This window comes from Pan troglodytes, chromosome 20 (assembly GCF_028858775.2).
Source record: "Pan troglodytes isolate AG18354 chromosome 20, NHGRI_mPanTro3-v2.0_pri, whole genome shotgun sequence".
Taxonomy (NCBI): domain Eukaryota; kingdom Metazoa; phylum Chordata; class Mammalia; order Primates; family Hominidae; genus Pan; species Pan troglodytes.
The window spans coordinates 17605198-17622286 of record NC_072418.2 but is presented as its reverse complement, the minus strand read 5'-3'; the positions used below and the strand labels follow the sequence as shown (position 1 = coordinate 17622286).

General features: G+C 42.5%; 2 protein-coding genes across 2 annotated transcripts; both read right to left on the bottom strand.

The window, feature by feature from the left end:
• Window positions 1-398: 398 nt before the first annotated feature.
• Window positions 399-1248, bottom strand: LOC100615970 (olfactory receptor 7D4-like). The gene is made up of 2 exons (XM_024351424.1): window positions 901-1248; window positions 399-614 (listed from the first exon to the last, which is right to left on the bottom strand). The coding sequence occupies exons 1-2, from the start codon at window positions 1246-1248 to the stop codon at window positions 399-401; spliced, it is 564 nt and encodes a 187-aa protein (XP_024207192.1).
• Window positions 1249-11034: 9786 nt separating this feature from the next.
• On the bottom strand, window positions 11035-16181 carry LOC468750 (olfactory receptor 7A17). The gene is made up of 3 exons (XM_054673949.1): window positions 16158-16181; window positions 15331-15451; window positions 11035-12038 (listed from the first exon to the last, which is right to left on the bottom strand). The coding sequence occupies exons 1-3, from the start codon at window positions 16179-16181 to the stop codon at window positions 11035-11037; spliced, it is 1149 nt and encodes a 382-aa protein (XP_054529924.1).
• Window positions 16182-17089: the final 908 nt, after the last annotated feature.

Here is a 17089-nt window from a genome sequence, read left to right as displayed (position 1 = left end):
TTTCCAGCCCGGCGCAGTGGCTCACGCCTGTAATCCCAGCACTTTGGGAGGCAGAGGCGGTTGGATCACGAGGTCAGGAGATCAAGACCATCCTGGCTAACATAGTGAAACCCCGTCTCTACTGAAAATACAAAAAATTAGCCGGGTGCGGTGGGGGGTGCCTATAGTCCCAGCTACTCGGGAGGCTGAGGCAGCAGAATGGCATGAACCCAGGAGGTGGAGCTTGCAGTGAGCGGAGATGGCGCCACTGCACTCTGGCCTGGGCAGCAGAGCAAAACTCTGTCTCAAAAAAAAAAAAAAAAAAAAAAGAGCAGTTTCCACTTCCATGATCTGATTAAACAACAGCAATATCTGGCTCTGAGGCTTTGAGCCTTGCAATCATGGATATAGCTTCAGCCCTAGGACAACTGGCCCTTTTCTAGTTTCCCTCCCAAAGAATTCTTCGGAGCCCTCTTTATGTCCTTATTCCTCAGGCTGTAGATGAAGGGGTTCAGCATGGGGGTGACCACAGTGTACATCACTGAGGCTATTGCACCTGAGTGTGAGTTGTGGGATGCAGCCGAGCTAAGGTACACTCCTAGGCTTGTACAGTAAAACAAGGAGACAAGTGAGAGGTGAGATGCACAGGTGGAAAATGCCTTATACTTCCCTTGAGCTGATGAGATTGCACATATGGAGGAAACTATCTTAGAGTAAGAGTAAAGGATCCCAGCGAGACATCCCCCGACCCAGCAGCACAGCTGCCAAATACATCACCATTTCATTAAGAAAGGTGTCAGAACAGGCAAGGTGGATGATCTGATTAAGTTCACAGAAAAAGTGGGGGATTTCCAACTCTCTGCATAAGGACAACTGCAGCACCATTAAGCTATGTAATAAAGAATGCAAGACACTTGTGATCCAGGATACCAGAACCAGCAATCCACAGAGTTGAGGGTTCATGATGACCGTGTAGTACAGGGGGTGACAGATGGCCACAAACCGGTCATAGGCCATCACAGTCAGGAGGAAGCTGTCCAATCCTACAAAATGTATGAAAAAGTACATCTGGGTGATGCAGCCTGCATAGGTGATGACTTTGCTCTGTGCCTGGATATTCACCAGCATCTTTGGGACCCTGGTGGAGGCAAAACAGATGTCTACAAAGGACAGGTTGGAGAGAAAGAAGTACATGGGGGTGTGGAGATGGGAGCATAAAATGATAACCAGGATGATAAGCAAGTTTCCAAATACAGTGATGAGGTACATGGATAAGAACACTCCAAAGAGAAATCGTTATGCTCTGGTTTCTCTTCAAATCGTATAAATCTTTCACCTTTTACCAAAGAGAAATCGTTGCAGTCTGGGTTCTTCTGAAAATCCCAGAAGTCGAAATTCTGAAATTCGTGTATCATTCTCTGGTTCCATGCGGTAGAGGTGACTATAAAAAAAAAAAAAAGAGAGAGAGAGAGAGAGAAAATACATGACATAAGCATGCTTTATTCACCCATCAGAAAAACTATTATTTATATCCTACAGTCAACAAGTTAATTTCTATATTTTGTGTGTGAATCTGGTCTACTTTATGAGATCTCCCATCCCATCTCTGCTTAGGAATTCCTTTCCCATGATGCTCAACTTTTCCCCAAATGGTCATGTATTTAAAAACTTTGCCGGGTGCGGTGGCTCACGCCTGTAATCCCAGCACTTTGGGAGGCAGAGGCGGGCGGGTCACCTGAGGTCAGGAGTTCAAGACCAGCCTGACCAACATGGAGAAAACCCATCGCTACTAAAAGTACAAAGTTAGCCGGATGTGGTGGTGCATGCCCGTAATCCCAGCTACTCGGGAGGTTGAGGCAGGAGAATCATTTGAACCTGGGAGGCAGAGGTTGCGGGGAGCCAAGATGGCACCATTGCACTCCATCCAGCCTGGGCTATAAGAGCAAAACTCCATCTCAAACAAAACAAAACAAAACAAAAACCAATACTTTAATGATAACTTCTTTCATGGATTTGAGGAATTTAAATTGAGTGTTGTCTATGTTCCAGGCTCTGTCTAGACAATGAGGGAACAGTACTGAAAAACAAAAGTTCCTACAGTGAAGTATGGAGAAGAATACAAGTAAATCATATACTGTGTCAGATGGTGACAAGGGCTAATAAGAAAAAGAAAGAAGGTAAAAAGGAGAGGGTGGATAGAGGATGTTAATTTTCCTAGGTGTCCAGAGAATACTAGCAGTCAAGGTGATAGGTGCCCATCAATAGTGGATTGGACAAAGAAACTGTGGTACTTATACACCATGGAATACTAGGCAGCCATAAAAAAGCATGAAATCATGTCCTTTCCAGCTACATGGATGAAGCTAGAGGCCGTTATTCTGAGCGACCTAATGCAAGAACAGAAAACCAAATATCGCATGTTCTCACTTATAAATGGTAGCTAAACATCGAATATACATGAACACAAAGATGGGAACAATTGACACTGGAGACCGCTGGACAGAGGATGGAGGGAGGGGGATGTGAGCTGAAGAACCACCTGTTGGGTCCTATGCTTACCTCCTGAGTGATGGGATTGTTAGGACCCAAAGCCTCAGCATCACACAATTTACCCGTGTAACAAACCTGCACATGTACCCTTTAATCTGTAAGAAAAGCTGAAATTTTTAAAAAGAGAAATGAGACCTCAAGGAAGACAGGGCGGGAGCCATGAGGATATCTGGGAATGTGTGTGCCCAGCAGAAAGAATGGCCGGTGCAAAGGTGTAGAGGAAGGTTTCAGATGTTCAAGGCCAACGAGGAAGCCAGTGTGGCAGGGAAATCTGTGAGAGGTAAGTGATGGGAGATGGTGTCAGAAGATGTTGCACTGTAAGGTGACTTCATTGCTGCTGAAGCTTCAAAATACAAGAAGTCCCTCTGCCCAGATTTTGTTTTGTTTGGTTTGGTTTTGAGACAGAGTCTCACTCTGTCAGCCAGGCTGGAGTGCAGTGACATGATGTGGGTTCGCTGCAACCTCCGCCTCCTGGGTTCAAGAGATTCTCCTGCCTCAGCCTCCCAAGTAGCTGAGACTACAGGTGCCTGCTACCATGCCCTGCTAAGATTTATATTTTTTGGTAGAGATGGGGCTTCACCATGTTGGCCAGGCTGGTCTCAAACTCCTGACCTCAAGTGATCCTTTTGTCTCGGCCTCCCAAAGTGCTGGGATTACAGGCGTGAGCCACCACGCCCAGGCTTGTCCTGATGTTTTCTATTTGCACTTTAATAATTGGCTCCATGTCCCATGAATTGAAATGCATCCTTTGTTTATTTATTTCCATATGCTGCCTTGTGTGCTGACCTCTGTATTCTGAGTCACCTTTTGGAATATATTGAGTCCAGGTCCCTTTACTTTTTTTTTTTTTTTTTTTTTTGAGAAGGAGTCTCGCTCTGTTGCCCAGGCTGGAGTTCAGTGGCGCGATCTCGGCTCATTGCAACTTCTGCCTCCCAGGTTCACACCATTCTCCTGACTCAGCCTCCCAAGTAGCTGGGACTACAGGCGCCCGCCACCACACCCACCTAATTTTTTTTGCATTTTTAGTAGAGTCGGGGTTTCACCATGTTAGGCAGGATGGTCTCGATCTCCTGACCTCGTGATCTGCCTGCCTCGGCCTCCCAAAGTACTGGGACTACAGGCGTGAGCCACTGCGTCCCTCTACTCTTAAAAGGGATATCTCTACCTCATTTGTATGTCATATTCTTTTATGCCTAGGTCTTTGCAACTTTAATTATTTATCCATGTTGAAAACATTAAATTATTGCTACTTCATATCTTGTTTCAGTTAATTAGCAAGGCTCCTTTCAATTCTGTTTAATGATGTTATTTTGAAATCACTCTCCCCACTAAAGACAGACACACATATGCACAATTAGTACAGACACACACACAGGCACACACTTGAAGCTGAATGAGGACTCCTGGGACTGTGTTTATAGCAAGCTATTCTCACCTCCAGTCACACCATTAATATTAGAGAGGAATGGAAATGAAGCAAGCTTTCAATATCAGATTATCTTTCCATTTTTTTGTATGGTCATGTTCTGTCTTCTGTTTAAAAAAATTATAAAAACACAACAATTTTGCTTGATAAACATACAGAGGATAATTAAATAAAACCCAAGGGGGGAAAAATCTAATAACCTCAGATAATTCCTGAGAGACTAGGAAGAAGAAATAGCTTGCTTGAATGAATTAATGGCATTTGCAGTGACCTGGATGAGATTGGAGACAATTATTCTTTTTTTTTTTTTTTTGAGACAAAGTCTCCCTCTTTTCCCCCAGGCTGGAGTGCAATGGCATGATCTCAGCTCACTGCAACCTCCACCTCCCACGTTCAAGTGATTCTCATGTCTTAGCCTCCCGAGTAGCTGGGATTACAGGCACCTGCCACCACGCCCGGCTAATTTTTATAGTTTTAGTAGAGATGGGGTTTCACCCTGTTGACCAGGCTGGTCTCGAACTCCTGACCGAAGGTGATCTGCCCGCCTCAGCCTCCCAAAGTGCTGGGATTATAGGCATGAGCCACTGCGCCCAGCTGGAGACAATTATTCTAAGTGAAGTAACTCAGGAATGGAAAACCAAACATTGTATGTTCTCACTCATAAGTAGGAGCTAAGTTATGAGGATGCAAAGGCATAAGAATGACTCAATGGACTTTGGGGACTCAGGAGGAAAGGGTGGGAAGGGGGTGAGGGATAAAAGACTACAAATTATGTGCAGTGTATACTGCTTGGGTGATGGGTGTACCAAAATCTCACAAATCACCACTAAAGAACTTACTCATAAAAAAAAAGAACTTACTCATGTAACCAAACACCACCTGTTCCCCAATAACCCATGGAAATAAAAAAAAATAAAATAAGAAAAAGAAAAAAGAAAAAAGTTTCCTTGGTTACAGCCATACTCCAGCTCCCAATATGTCTCCTTGATACTCAGCCAAAATGATAGAATATAAAAAACAAATCTGTCCAAAAGATAAAAGTCATGAAATCTTTTTGGGGTCAAGACACTTAGAGATTGAACATACCCATGGAAAGAATGGGCAAAGGAAATAAACCAACAGTTCAACCAAGAACAACCAAATTTGGGCATTTTTAATATATGAAACAGTAAAAAACTTGTTTTTCCTGTAGCCTATTTCATATTGATTTGGAAAATTGGTTTTTATATGGTCCGACAGAAGATGAAGAGGTGGGCACCTTTTCTCAGAGTTTCACTCTTGTTGCCCAGGCTGGAGTGCAATGGCGCCATCTCGGCTCACTGCAACCTCCATCTCCCGGGTTCAAGTGATTCTCCCGCCTCAGCCTCCTGAGTAGCTGGGATTACAGGCGCCTGCCAGCACGCTCAGCTAATTTTGTATTTTTAGCAGAGACGGAGTTTTGCCATGTTGGTCAGGCTGGTTTCAAACTCTTGACCTCAAGTGATCCACCCGCCTCGGCCTCCCAAAATGCTGGGATTATAGGCATGAGCCACTGCGCCGGCCGGCAATCTATTCTTTGCTATTTTTTTGGGGTTTTGGATTTTGATCTCTTTATTTACAATCCCATGGGCACGCTCTAGTTCTGGTTCTGGTCTTTTTGCAACATGCAAAGGCTTCGCTGATATTACTACGTAAAATTCTGCGCACACTGTGACAAGTCCTTTTACACTGAAATGCCTTCTTCATGCAATTAATCCCTGAGGACATCGTGTCATACACACATTTATTTCATTGTATTCTGTCTTCACCATTCTCATGCCAAATATAAATGAGTGGGGACTTAACTTGCTTTGTTCACTTTTGTGTTTTCACAAATGTATGTGAATACATGTGCATCGTATAGAAACACGTTTTAAGAAAATGAGAAGTAATGAGATGAAAAGAATGACAAGAGAATAAAATCAGTTTAAATATAGTGGTTTCAAAATAACAATATATTAAATAAAATCAAAAGAAGCATCAGTAATGAACTGAAACGAGACACGAAATAGCAGTAATTTAATGATTTCAATGTGGATAAATATAGTTGCAAAGACCTAGGCATAAGAGAATATAACATACAACTGAGGTAGAAATATTCCTTTTAAGAATAAAGGGATCTAGACTCAATATATTCCAAAAGATGACTCAGAATACAGAGGTCAGAACACAAGGCAGCATGTGAAAATAAACAGGAGATGCATTTCAATTCACGGGACATCTTTGGAGCCAATTTATGAAAGTACAAACATAAAACACCAGGACAAGGCTGGGTGTGGTGGCTCATGCCTCTAATTCCAGCACTTTGGGAGACCAAGGCAGAAGCATCACTTGAGATCAGGAGTTCAAGACTAGCCTGGCCAACATGGAGAAACCCCGTCTCCACCAAAAAATACAAAAATTAGACGGGCGTGGTGGCGCATGCCTGTAATCCCAGCTGCTTGGTAGGCTGAGACAGGAGAATCGCTTGAACCTGGGAGGCGGAGGTCGCAGTGAGCCAAGATCATGCCACTGCACTCCAGCTTGGGTAACAGAACGAGACTCTGTCTCAAAAAAGAAAACAAACAAAACAAAACAAAACACAGACCTAGTCACAAGAGAATATACTGTATAATTGAGCGACAGGTATCTAAATTTATAGTTTTCTCTTACGTAAAGAAACATGGATCAAATATGTTTATAAAAGATAAAGGTGATCTTTAGTCAAATGAATCAGAAGAATGCCTTCCAAATGATGGTCAAAGACAGTGTGACTTGTAGAAATAGATTGAACGACAAAAGGACAAAGGTGCAATTACAAATAACACAGACGAAAATAAATTGGAAACGTATTAAAGGCCATTTATTTACTCAAATGATGCAGAAGAACTTTGTATGTTTATAAAAGCAATCAGGGGAACACAGTATTACAGACAGATTTGATCACACAAAACTTACAAACTTTCATATATCTACACATGTATAGATGCGTCTATACGTACATAAAATATGCAGTAATCTATATGTACATAAAGTAACTAAATATGTTAAACAGCAAAGATGGTGGTATATACTCAAATATACCCCACCTTAACTCCAATTCCTTTTATTGTTTTGTGAGATAAGGTCTGGCTCTGTCGCCCAGGCTGGAGTGCAGTGGCATGATCTCAGCTCACTGCAACCTCTGCCTCCTGGGCTCAAGCCATCCTCCCACCTTAGCCTCCCAGTAGCTGGGATTGCACGTGCATGCCACCATGCCTGGCTAATTTTTGTGTTTATTTTTGTAGAAATGGGATTTCACTACGTTGCCCAGGCTGGTCTCGAACTCCTGAGTTCGAGCGATCTGCCCACCTCAGCCTCCCAAAGTGCTGGGATTATGGGCATTAGCCACCCTGCCTGGCCTAAAACTCCAGTTCTTATGTTTGAAAGAATGCAATCAAAAACAGAAATAAAGACACTGCAAACAAACCCACTCCATGGAAGCAAAGCACTCACACAGACAATTTGCAATTGAGAAAGTAAATGTCTAACAAACCCACAAATATATTCAGACTCAGCAGTGAAGAAATAATTGCAAATAAAGCTCATTAGTGCACCCATTTCCACCTATCCAATGTATACTTTTTCCATCTGACTACCTAGCATGAAGGGAGACTACTGCAAAACGTATGCCTCATGAACTACTGTTGTAAGGTAGCATTAGCAAACAATCCACTGGTCTGGATCTTTCTCACCAGTGTGGAAGCGTGCTCAAATATACTCCATCTTAAAAACAAAAGAGTCCAGGCACGGTGGCTCATGCCTGTAATCCCAGCACTTTGGGAGGTCGAGGCAGGCAGATCACAAGGTCAGGAGTTCAAGACCATCCTGGCTAACACGGTGAAACCCATCTCTACTAAAATACAAAAAATTAGCTGGGCGTGGTGGCAGGCGCCTGTAGTCTCAGCTACTCAGGAGGCTGAGGTAGGAGAATCGCTTGAACCTGGGAAGTGGAGGTTGCAGTGAGCCGAGATCTCCCCACTGCACTCCAGCCTGGGCGACAGAGCCAGATTCCTTCTCAAAAAAAAAAAAAAAGAATGCGCTCACATCAGTGTGTATCCCTCCCCAGCCAATACCCTATTTGTCTGCTTCCGAAAATTGTAGAGATTCGTGGACATTTGTTCTGCTTCTACTGGAACCACTCTATGCCTACAGTTTCCTCTTCTCATTATGCTTCCATCACTTAAATATCAACAGCGAGCAGTACATTGCTGAGGTCAATGTTCATGTCTCTTTTTAGCATCATAAACAAAAACCTGAATTAATTAAGCAGACAAGCAAAAAAAAAATCCCACTGCAGTCTCTGGGCTCTGGACTAGGCTGAACTGACTCTCAAGTGACCTCGGGTAAATGTTCTCTGTTTCTATTCTCTCTGAAGCTTTTCTGAAGTAGCTACTGGGCTCTCCGACTCACCTGGATGGGATCTCTCAGAGGAAAGTCTCTGTGTGGGAATTCAAATTCTTCTCTGAATGGTTGATGGTGGAGACTGAAACTCTGTCGCCAGACAAGACAGCAGAAAGGAGTCAAGCACTGGTCCCTGAGGTAGACCTAGCACTCCAGAATAAATAATCACATGTGTCCCTTCCAGCCCAAGGTTGTACACGCTGAGGGACAACAGTGATATTTATACCTCCCTGTATCTGCTCGTTAGGCACATAGCTTATTATTCAGACCCTGAGCACATCATTTTCCTGTGGGACATTGCTTTGCACAGAAAGGAAATTTTTCTTGCAGATTCTTTGCCTTCAAGCGTCCAAGTTAAAAGTTAGGTGCATCATGAGAACACATAGACACAGGGAGGGGAACATCACACACTGGGGCCTGTCAGGGGGTGGGGGACAAGGGAAGAGAGAGCATTAGGACAAATACCTAATGCATCCGGGGCTTAAAACCTAGATGATGGGTTGATAGGGGCAGCAAACGACATGGCACATGTATACCTATGTAACCAACCTGCATGCTCTGCACATGTATCCCAGAACTTAAAGTAAAATAAAATAAAATAAAATGAGTCAGGTGCATCTAGTCTTTATTATTCCTTCTCCATGAACTCTCCTGCTTTCCAGAGGTCTAACCTCCCATCACCTTGTCCCAACCCTGAGAGAAAGTTTCCCCAAAACTCAAAAACTGAAGAACCTCCCCTGACTAGGTTTCTTGGATTTCCAGAGCACTGACATGGTGGGCACAGCCCTCACCCCTGATACCTCCAGAAAATTGTTATTGTTTTCTTCAACAAGGGAGAGAACTATATTCCTTTGATATAAAATCATAGATACCGTACTCCTTGGCTTCATAACACTTTTGATGAAAAAATGAGGAGATCTGCTTGTGACACAAGTCAAGAGCTGTCCTCGTCCTTCATTTATAAAACATGTATTAGGCCCACGGTGGCTCACGCCTGTAAACCCAGGACTTTGGGAGGCCGAGGCGGGTGGATCACTTGAGGTCAGAAGTTCAAGACAAGCCTGACCAACATGGTGAAACCCTGTCTCGACTAAAAATACAATCCATCATTTCCCAGAGTATCCTGTGTCTTTTTCTTGTTTTGTTTTGGTGTTAAGAACACTTAACACGATGTATTAGTCTATTCTCACACAGCTAATAAAGACATACCTGAGACTGGGTAATTTACAAAGGAAAGAAGTTTAATGGACTTACAGTCCCACATGGCTGGGGAGGCCTCACAATCATGGCGGAAGGCGAATAAAAAGCAAAGTCACATCTTACATGGCAGCAAGCAAGAGAGCTTGTGCAGGGGAACTCTCATTTATAAAACCATCAGATCTCGTGAGATTTATTCACTACCATGAGAACAGTATGGGGGAAACCGCCCCCATGATTCAATTATCCCCACCTGGCCCCACTCTTGATGACACACGGGGATTATTACAATTCAAGGTGAGATTTGGGTGGGGACACAGCCAAACCATATCAAGGACCAAGGCTGTGGTCCCATGTAAGAGTCAGGTATAAGTACCTCAGCCTCCCAAGTAGCGGGGACTACAGGCACCCGCCACCACACCTGGCTAAGTTTTGTATTTTTAGTAGAGACTGGGTTTCACCATGTTGGCCAGGCAGGTCTCGAACTCCTGACCTTGTGATCCACCCACCTTGGCCTCCCAAAGTGCTAGGATTACAGGCGTGAGCCACTGCACCCAGCCTGCAATTTTTGTTCTCTTCCTGCCCAGGGAATGTGGTAGGCACCATGGACACTGGGCTGAATAGAGCACAGGATCCTAATGAGAAGAATGAAATGCCACGATGAGCTGTAAACACACTAATGTGTTAAGGTTTACATTGTCAAGTAGAGCAGTCAAGTAGTGATAGAGAAAAGAATGGTGGACTCAGAAAAGAAAAACTGTGGTCTCAGATATTTATCTACAATAAAATTACATGAATGAGGACGGGTGCGGTGGCTCATGCCTGTAATCCCAGCACTTTGGGAGGCCAAGGCGGGCGGATCTCTGAGGTCAGGAGTTTGAGACCAGCCTGGTCAACATGGTGAAACCCCGTCTCTACTCAAAGTACAAAAAATTAGCCGGGCGTGATGGCAGGCACCTGTAATCCAGCTACTCCGGAGACTGAGGCAGAAGAATTGCTTGAACCTGGGAGGTGGGGGTTGCAGTGAGCCAAGGTCGCACCATTGCACTCCAACCTGGGTGACAAGAGCGAAACTGTCTCAAAAAAAAAAAAAAAAAGATTACATTAATAACTTTATAGTTGCCAAGTGTAATTTATTCTTTGGGCTAACACAGCTCACAACTCTATGAGACTAATAGGAATCTCCACTTTGTTTCTGACCTTAGTTTGGGAATAACTTTGGAAAAGTAAGAAAATGACAAAAGCAAAACAAAACAAACAAAACAAAACACTGTTGGATATCAAGGAGCAGTTTTCCACAGAAATGTGTAAATTCTATAGAATAGTGGCAATCAAAGAAATTGAAACTCCAGCTAATAAATAGAAGGGACAAGTCCTACTTCCAGAATCTGGTTCACAAATCACAATTTCTCAGTCTAAAGCTTAGAGCTCTGGGATCACAGTCACTTCCTGAAGAATGGCACTACCCTGATGAGTCGATTCAGAGCTCTCTTTATGTCTTTATTCCTCAGACTGCAGATGAAGGGGTTCAGCCTGGGGGTGACCACAGTGTACATCACTGAGGCTGCAGCACTTGAGTGAGAGTTTTGGGTAGGAGCAGAACTAAAGTACACTCCTAGGCTCCTACCATAAAATAAGGAGACAACTGAGAGATGAGATGCACAGGTGGAAAATGCCTTGTACTTCCCCTGAGCTGATGAGATTGCATGTATGGAGAAAACTATCTTACAGTACAAGTACAGGATCCCAGCGAGGGGAACTCCACCCAGCAGCCCTACTGCAAAATACATCACCAAGTCATTAAGAAAGTTATCAGAAACGGCAAGGCGGATGACCTGATTAAGTTCATAGACAAAATGTGGAATTTGGAAGTCTGTGCAGAAGGGCAGTGATAGCACCATCAAGCTATGTAATGAGGAATCCAGATCACTGATAATCCAGGATGCCAGAACCAGCAGTCCACAGAGCCAGGGGCTCATGATGATCCAGGATGCCAGAACCAGCAGTCCACAGAGCCAGGGGCTCATGATGACCATGTAGTGCAGGGGGTGACAGATGGCCACAAACTGGTCATAGGCCATCACGGTCAGGAGTAAGCTGTCCAGTGCTTCAAAGAGTATAAAAAAGCACATCTGGGTGATGCAGCCTGCATAGGTGATGACTCTGCTCTGTGTCTGGATGTTTACGAGCATCTTTGGGATTGTAGTAGAGATGAAACAGATGTCTGCAAAGGACAGGTTGGAGAGGAAGAAGTACATGGGGGTGTGGAAGTGGGAGTCTGAGATTGTGGCCAGGATGATGAGCAGATTCCCAAGCACAGTGACCAGGTACATGGAGAAGAACAGCCCGAAGAGGAAGGGCTGCAATTCTGGTTTATCTGAAAGTCCCAGAAGAAGAAATTCTGAAATCTGTGTATCATTCCCTGGTTCTATGTGATTGATAACGACTTTCAAAATGAGAGAAAAAGAACTTGATGAAAGCGTGCATTACAAACCTATCAGAAATGCTGTCATTTATATTCTACGGTCAATAACTTAATTTTTAAAATAAATTTTATTTCTTTTTAAGTTGACAGAATTGTTTGTATTTGCTGTGTATGATGTTTTGAAGTATATTTACATTGTGGATTGGCTAAATCTTGTCAATTAATATCACTTCACATAGTCATCATTTTTGTGGTGAAAACACTCTACATCCACTCTCTTAGGATTTTTCACGAATACAATGTATTACCATTGACTAGAGTCAACATACTATACAATAGATCTCTTGAACTTTTTTTTAGTTGAACTGTAATTTTGTATTCATTGACCATCATCTTGCCAACAACCCCTCTCCCCCAATTCTCCCAGGCTCTGGTAACCTCCATTTTACAAGAAGTTAATTTCTACATTTTGTGTGTGAATCTAGCCTCTGTTAGGGCATCCCTTTGACAACTCTGGTTAGGAATTCTTGTCCCACTCACAGTCTTTCCCTGAGTGCATGAACTCTGCAGTATTCATGAGAAAATTTTTAGGCATTTGAGGACTATAAAGTGAATTCTGAAGTGTTACAAATACTGTCTGGACATTGAATAATTAGTTCTATAAAACAAAAGTCACTACAGGCTGGGCGGGGTGGCTCACACGTGTAATCCCAGCATTTTGGGAGGCCGAGGTAGGTGGATCACCTGACGTCAGGAGCTCGAGACCAGCCTGACCAATATGGTGAATTCCCATCTCTACAAAAAATACAAAATATATATATATATATAGCTGGATGTGGTGGCACGCGCCTGTAGTCCCAGCTACTCTGGAGGTTGAGGCGGGAGAATCGCTTGAACCTGGGAGGTGGAGGTTGCAGTGAGCCAAGATCACGCCACTGCACTTCAGCCTGGGTGACAGAGCGAGACTCCGGGGAAAAAAAAAGTTGCTGCAAATCAGTGACAGAGGAAGAGTACAAACAAATAAGAGAAATACCATATGGTGTCACCATATGGTATCTGATGGTGACAAACCCTTTGAAGAGGAAAAAAGAAATAAGAAGGAAAGTGTGGACGGGGTGTTGTTATTATTTTTTTTTTTACTATTTTTTTACTGGTCATTGATGCAATACCAGCAGACCAGGTGACAAATGAACAGAGACCATAGTGAAGGCAGGGCAGAAGTCACCATGTGGCCCGCAGAAGGGTGTGCAAGGCAGAAGGAAGGATTAATGAGAGACTCAGAGGAATGTGCTTCTTGCACATGTTCAAGGCCAGCAAGGAAGCCAGTGTAGCAGGGGAATGAGCAAAAGGAGAGGGATGAGAGATGGTTTCAGGGGATGTTGGGGAACGAGCTGACTTTGAAGTGGCTGAAATTGAAGACACAAGGAGTCCCTCTGACCAGATGTTGTTGCATTGGCACTTTGGCAATTTGGCTGCAAACAGTGTCACATGAATTGCAATGCATGTCTTCTTTGTTTGCTACTGTTACTGTTGCCTTGAGTTCTGGCCTCTGTGTGATGAGTTACCTTTTGGAACATAGAGCCAAAGCTCCCTTTCTCTGAAACCTCCTCTCACTCTAAAGGCACGCGTGCATGCACACACACACACACACAATGTATACACACATGGAGCATACCATGACCCCCTGGGTCTATGTTACACCCATATTCTTCTGTGCTCAATCATACTACTAGAAAGGAGTGGGTACCAGGAAAGTTGTCAATATCAATTAATTTTTCTCTTGAGAGAAAACAGAAATGATACCTAGAAATTCCACTTTGGAAATCTCGATGCACAAGTAGCCTTGAGCTCCATTTTAGTATGGCTATTTTCTGCCTTGTGTTTAAAGAAATAGAAAAGAATCTGCTCAATAAACACACAGAGAGAAAAGTTATGTGGATATTATGGGAGGGAAATGGTCTAAAAGTCTCAGGTGATCTACAAGGGACCATAAGAAAGAAAAATCATTATTAGTTTTGGAGCTATTTTGAGTCCCACTATATCCCCTTGATACTCAGCAAAAATTATAAATGACAAAGGAAATTTACCAAATGACATATGTAATTATGTTTTTTCTGTGTCAAGACACCTACAGCTTGAGAATGCCAATAAAAAATGAGCAAATGAAATAAACCAACAATTCATTTTTTTATGTTTGTTTGTTTTTTTACAAAAACAGTAGAAGACTTGTTGTTTCTTGTGCTGATTTAATATGTTTTTAATCAAGGGGTTTTTATATGGTCTGATAGTAGGTGAGGCAGCCCCCTTCTCACTTTTCTTGTGTGGCATCTTTCCTTTGTGGTTTGTGGTCTTCTGTTTTGACAGATTCCGCTGGCCCCATTTAGTCCTGCTTCTGGTCTTCATCTAACATGCAATGGCCTCTCCAGACCACACTCTATAAAATCCCACATAGATGATGATAATTTTAATCATTTGCAATGAATGAAATCCTACATTGTCTTATATGCACATTTATAGCATTGTACTCTGCCCAAATCATTATAATGCAAGATCCACACAGGTACAACTTCACCTGTTGTGTTTACCTTTGTATTTTCACAAAGACATACAAATATGTGTGTTTTATATACCAACAATTTAAAGCAAGGAGAAGATAGGAAATAAAAAGAATGTTAGGGGAATAAAGCCAGGGTAAAGACAATAATTTCAAAAGCTGTATTAAATAAAATTGTATGGATCGTCAAAAATTAACTGAAGCAAGATATAAAATAATAATTTAATGATATCAAATGAATTCGTTATTTAATTGGCAACATCCTAGATATAAAATTACATAATATATAGCGTTCCTAGAATGTTCTGACACATAGCAGATGCTATTTGTTGAATGATCAGGAAATAAGTCTCAATATATATGAATATTTAACATATGCAAGATTGTATTTCAATTTATTTGGATCATTGAGTGACAGCTGCTATAAATGGCCATCCACCTGGAGACAATTAGTTCACCCACTCTCTCATGGCCTATAAAGAATTAGCAGGTTTAAAGACCTCAGTATAAAAGTAAAAAATGCATGTGTTGGATACAGTGAATTCTAGATTTGTCTTCAAAGAATCAGTATGTCAACATGTTCAGTTCTCTGTCCTCCATTTTAAAGTTTAACTTCCTTGTAGTTTCAGTAAACACCTTTTCCACCAGTTTTAATCAGTAGTTCACATCTGTTCCCCTGGTCACCTGCTCTGTCCTGACTCAACCTGGTCACCTGCTTTGACCTGAGTCACCCCGGTCACCCACTCTGACCTAAGTCACCTTTAGTTACCTGTTCTGTAACCGTCTTTCCCGCCAAACTGCTCACCACGCCATTCTGGCTCATACCCCTGCTCTCTTTAAAATAGCCGCTCAGAATTAGCTCAGACTGTGCGGTCCAACTCTAGCCAATAGAGGAACGACACAGCAGTAGGGGCTATGTGGGTCAGGAATAAAAACCCCTTCCCCTCCCTTGTTCAGGAAAGTGTGCTCTCACCATTACTCCATCTGCGAGTCGTACCCTTCTATAGAAGTAAAAATTGCCTTGCTGAGAAAATAAATTGATGTTCAGATGCTATTTCTTTGGTGGCACTGAAAATGTATTTATAACACACATACACACACACACACACACAAAATCTATGTGTAGGGAAAACATCTTAACAAAGGCAAGAAACAGAAGCAAGATTAGTATGTAGTTAGCTAAATAAGAAAAAGTATACCCTTGCAAGTCCATGAAGAAGCAATACAATTTAAAAATCACTTGAAATGTGGCAAATTATAGAAAAATGGGCATATAATAATAAGTAGGTAAAAATGATGATCATATATATGACTGTCTGCTCAAGCCCAGGAATAGTTTAAGACAACAAGAAATCTCTATCACAACCATCAGCCTGGGGAAAAGCTTCAACAGCTGCCACCTTGAGTGGGGTTGGATGTTTAAGAGGCAGCAAAGGGGGACTCTAATTTTCCTGGCAGAAATGTGAAGTGTTACAGGGTCTTGGGGAAGCAATCTAGATGCAGCTATAAATATTAGTAATACAGATATTCATTAACTCAAGTTTCTCAGTCCCAGCACTACTGAAATACTGGGCTGCATCACTTACTGTGCTGGGGTCTGTCCTGTTCATTGTACTGTGTTTAACAGCTTCCTTGTTCTTTACTGACCCTCCCCAGGGTGACAGCCAGGCATGTCATTGCTCAATGTCAGTTGGCAGACAAAGCCACCCCAGTGAGAACCACAGACTTAACATAAATGTTTGAAAGTACTTTTAGAAGATTTGCATAATAGAAAAGGAAAGGGGAAAAAATATGAAAAACTTACACTATTATATAGAGTATTAGTGATATGCATAGGATAGCATTCGTGCATTTGCATAAACTGTAGTATTCGTGCATTTGCATAAAATGTATGTGTGCATAGTATAGAAAAAGAATGTTCACAGAAACTGGCCTGGTGCGGTGGCTCACGCCTGTAATCCCAGCACTTTGGGAGGCCAAGGTGGGTGGATCATGAGGTCAAGAGTTCGAGACCAGCCTGGCCAACATGGTGAAACCTCATCTCTACTAAAAATACAAAAATTAGCTGGGCGTGGTGTTGGATGCCTGTAATCCCAGCTACTCAGGAGGCTGAGGCATGAGAATCGCTTGAATCCGGGAGGCGGAGGTTGCAGTGAGCTGAGATCGCGCCACTGCACTCTAGCCTGGGCGACAGAGCAAGACTCCGTCTCAGAAAAAAAAAAAAAAAAAAAAGTAGGAGCAGGTTTGCTTTAAAAGCATGGTTACTGCTTATCTGATTTCATCATGCTTTAGCCAGAACAATTAGAAATCTCATACTTATAACACAGGTTAAGAGCTATTATTTCATCCTTCATATGTATCTAAGGTTATAATTTCATATGACATAAATATGGGAAGATTCAAATATGTTTATGAGAGATAAAAGTGATCTGGAGTCAGATGATAAAGAGTGATTTTCAAATGATGGCCAAAGGAGATGCAACTTCTAGACAGAGGTCAAATTCAAAAAGCCAAAAGG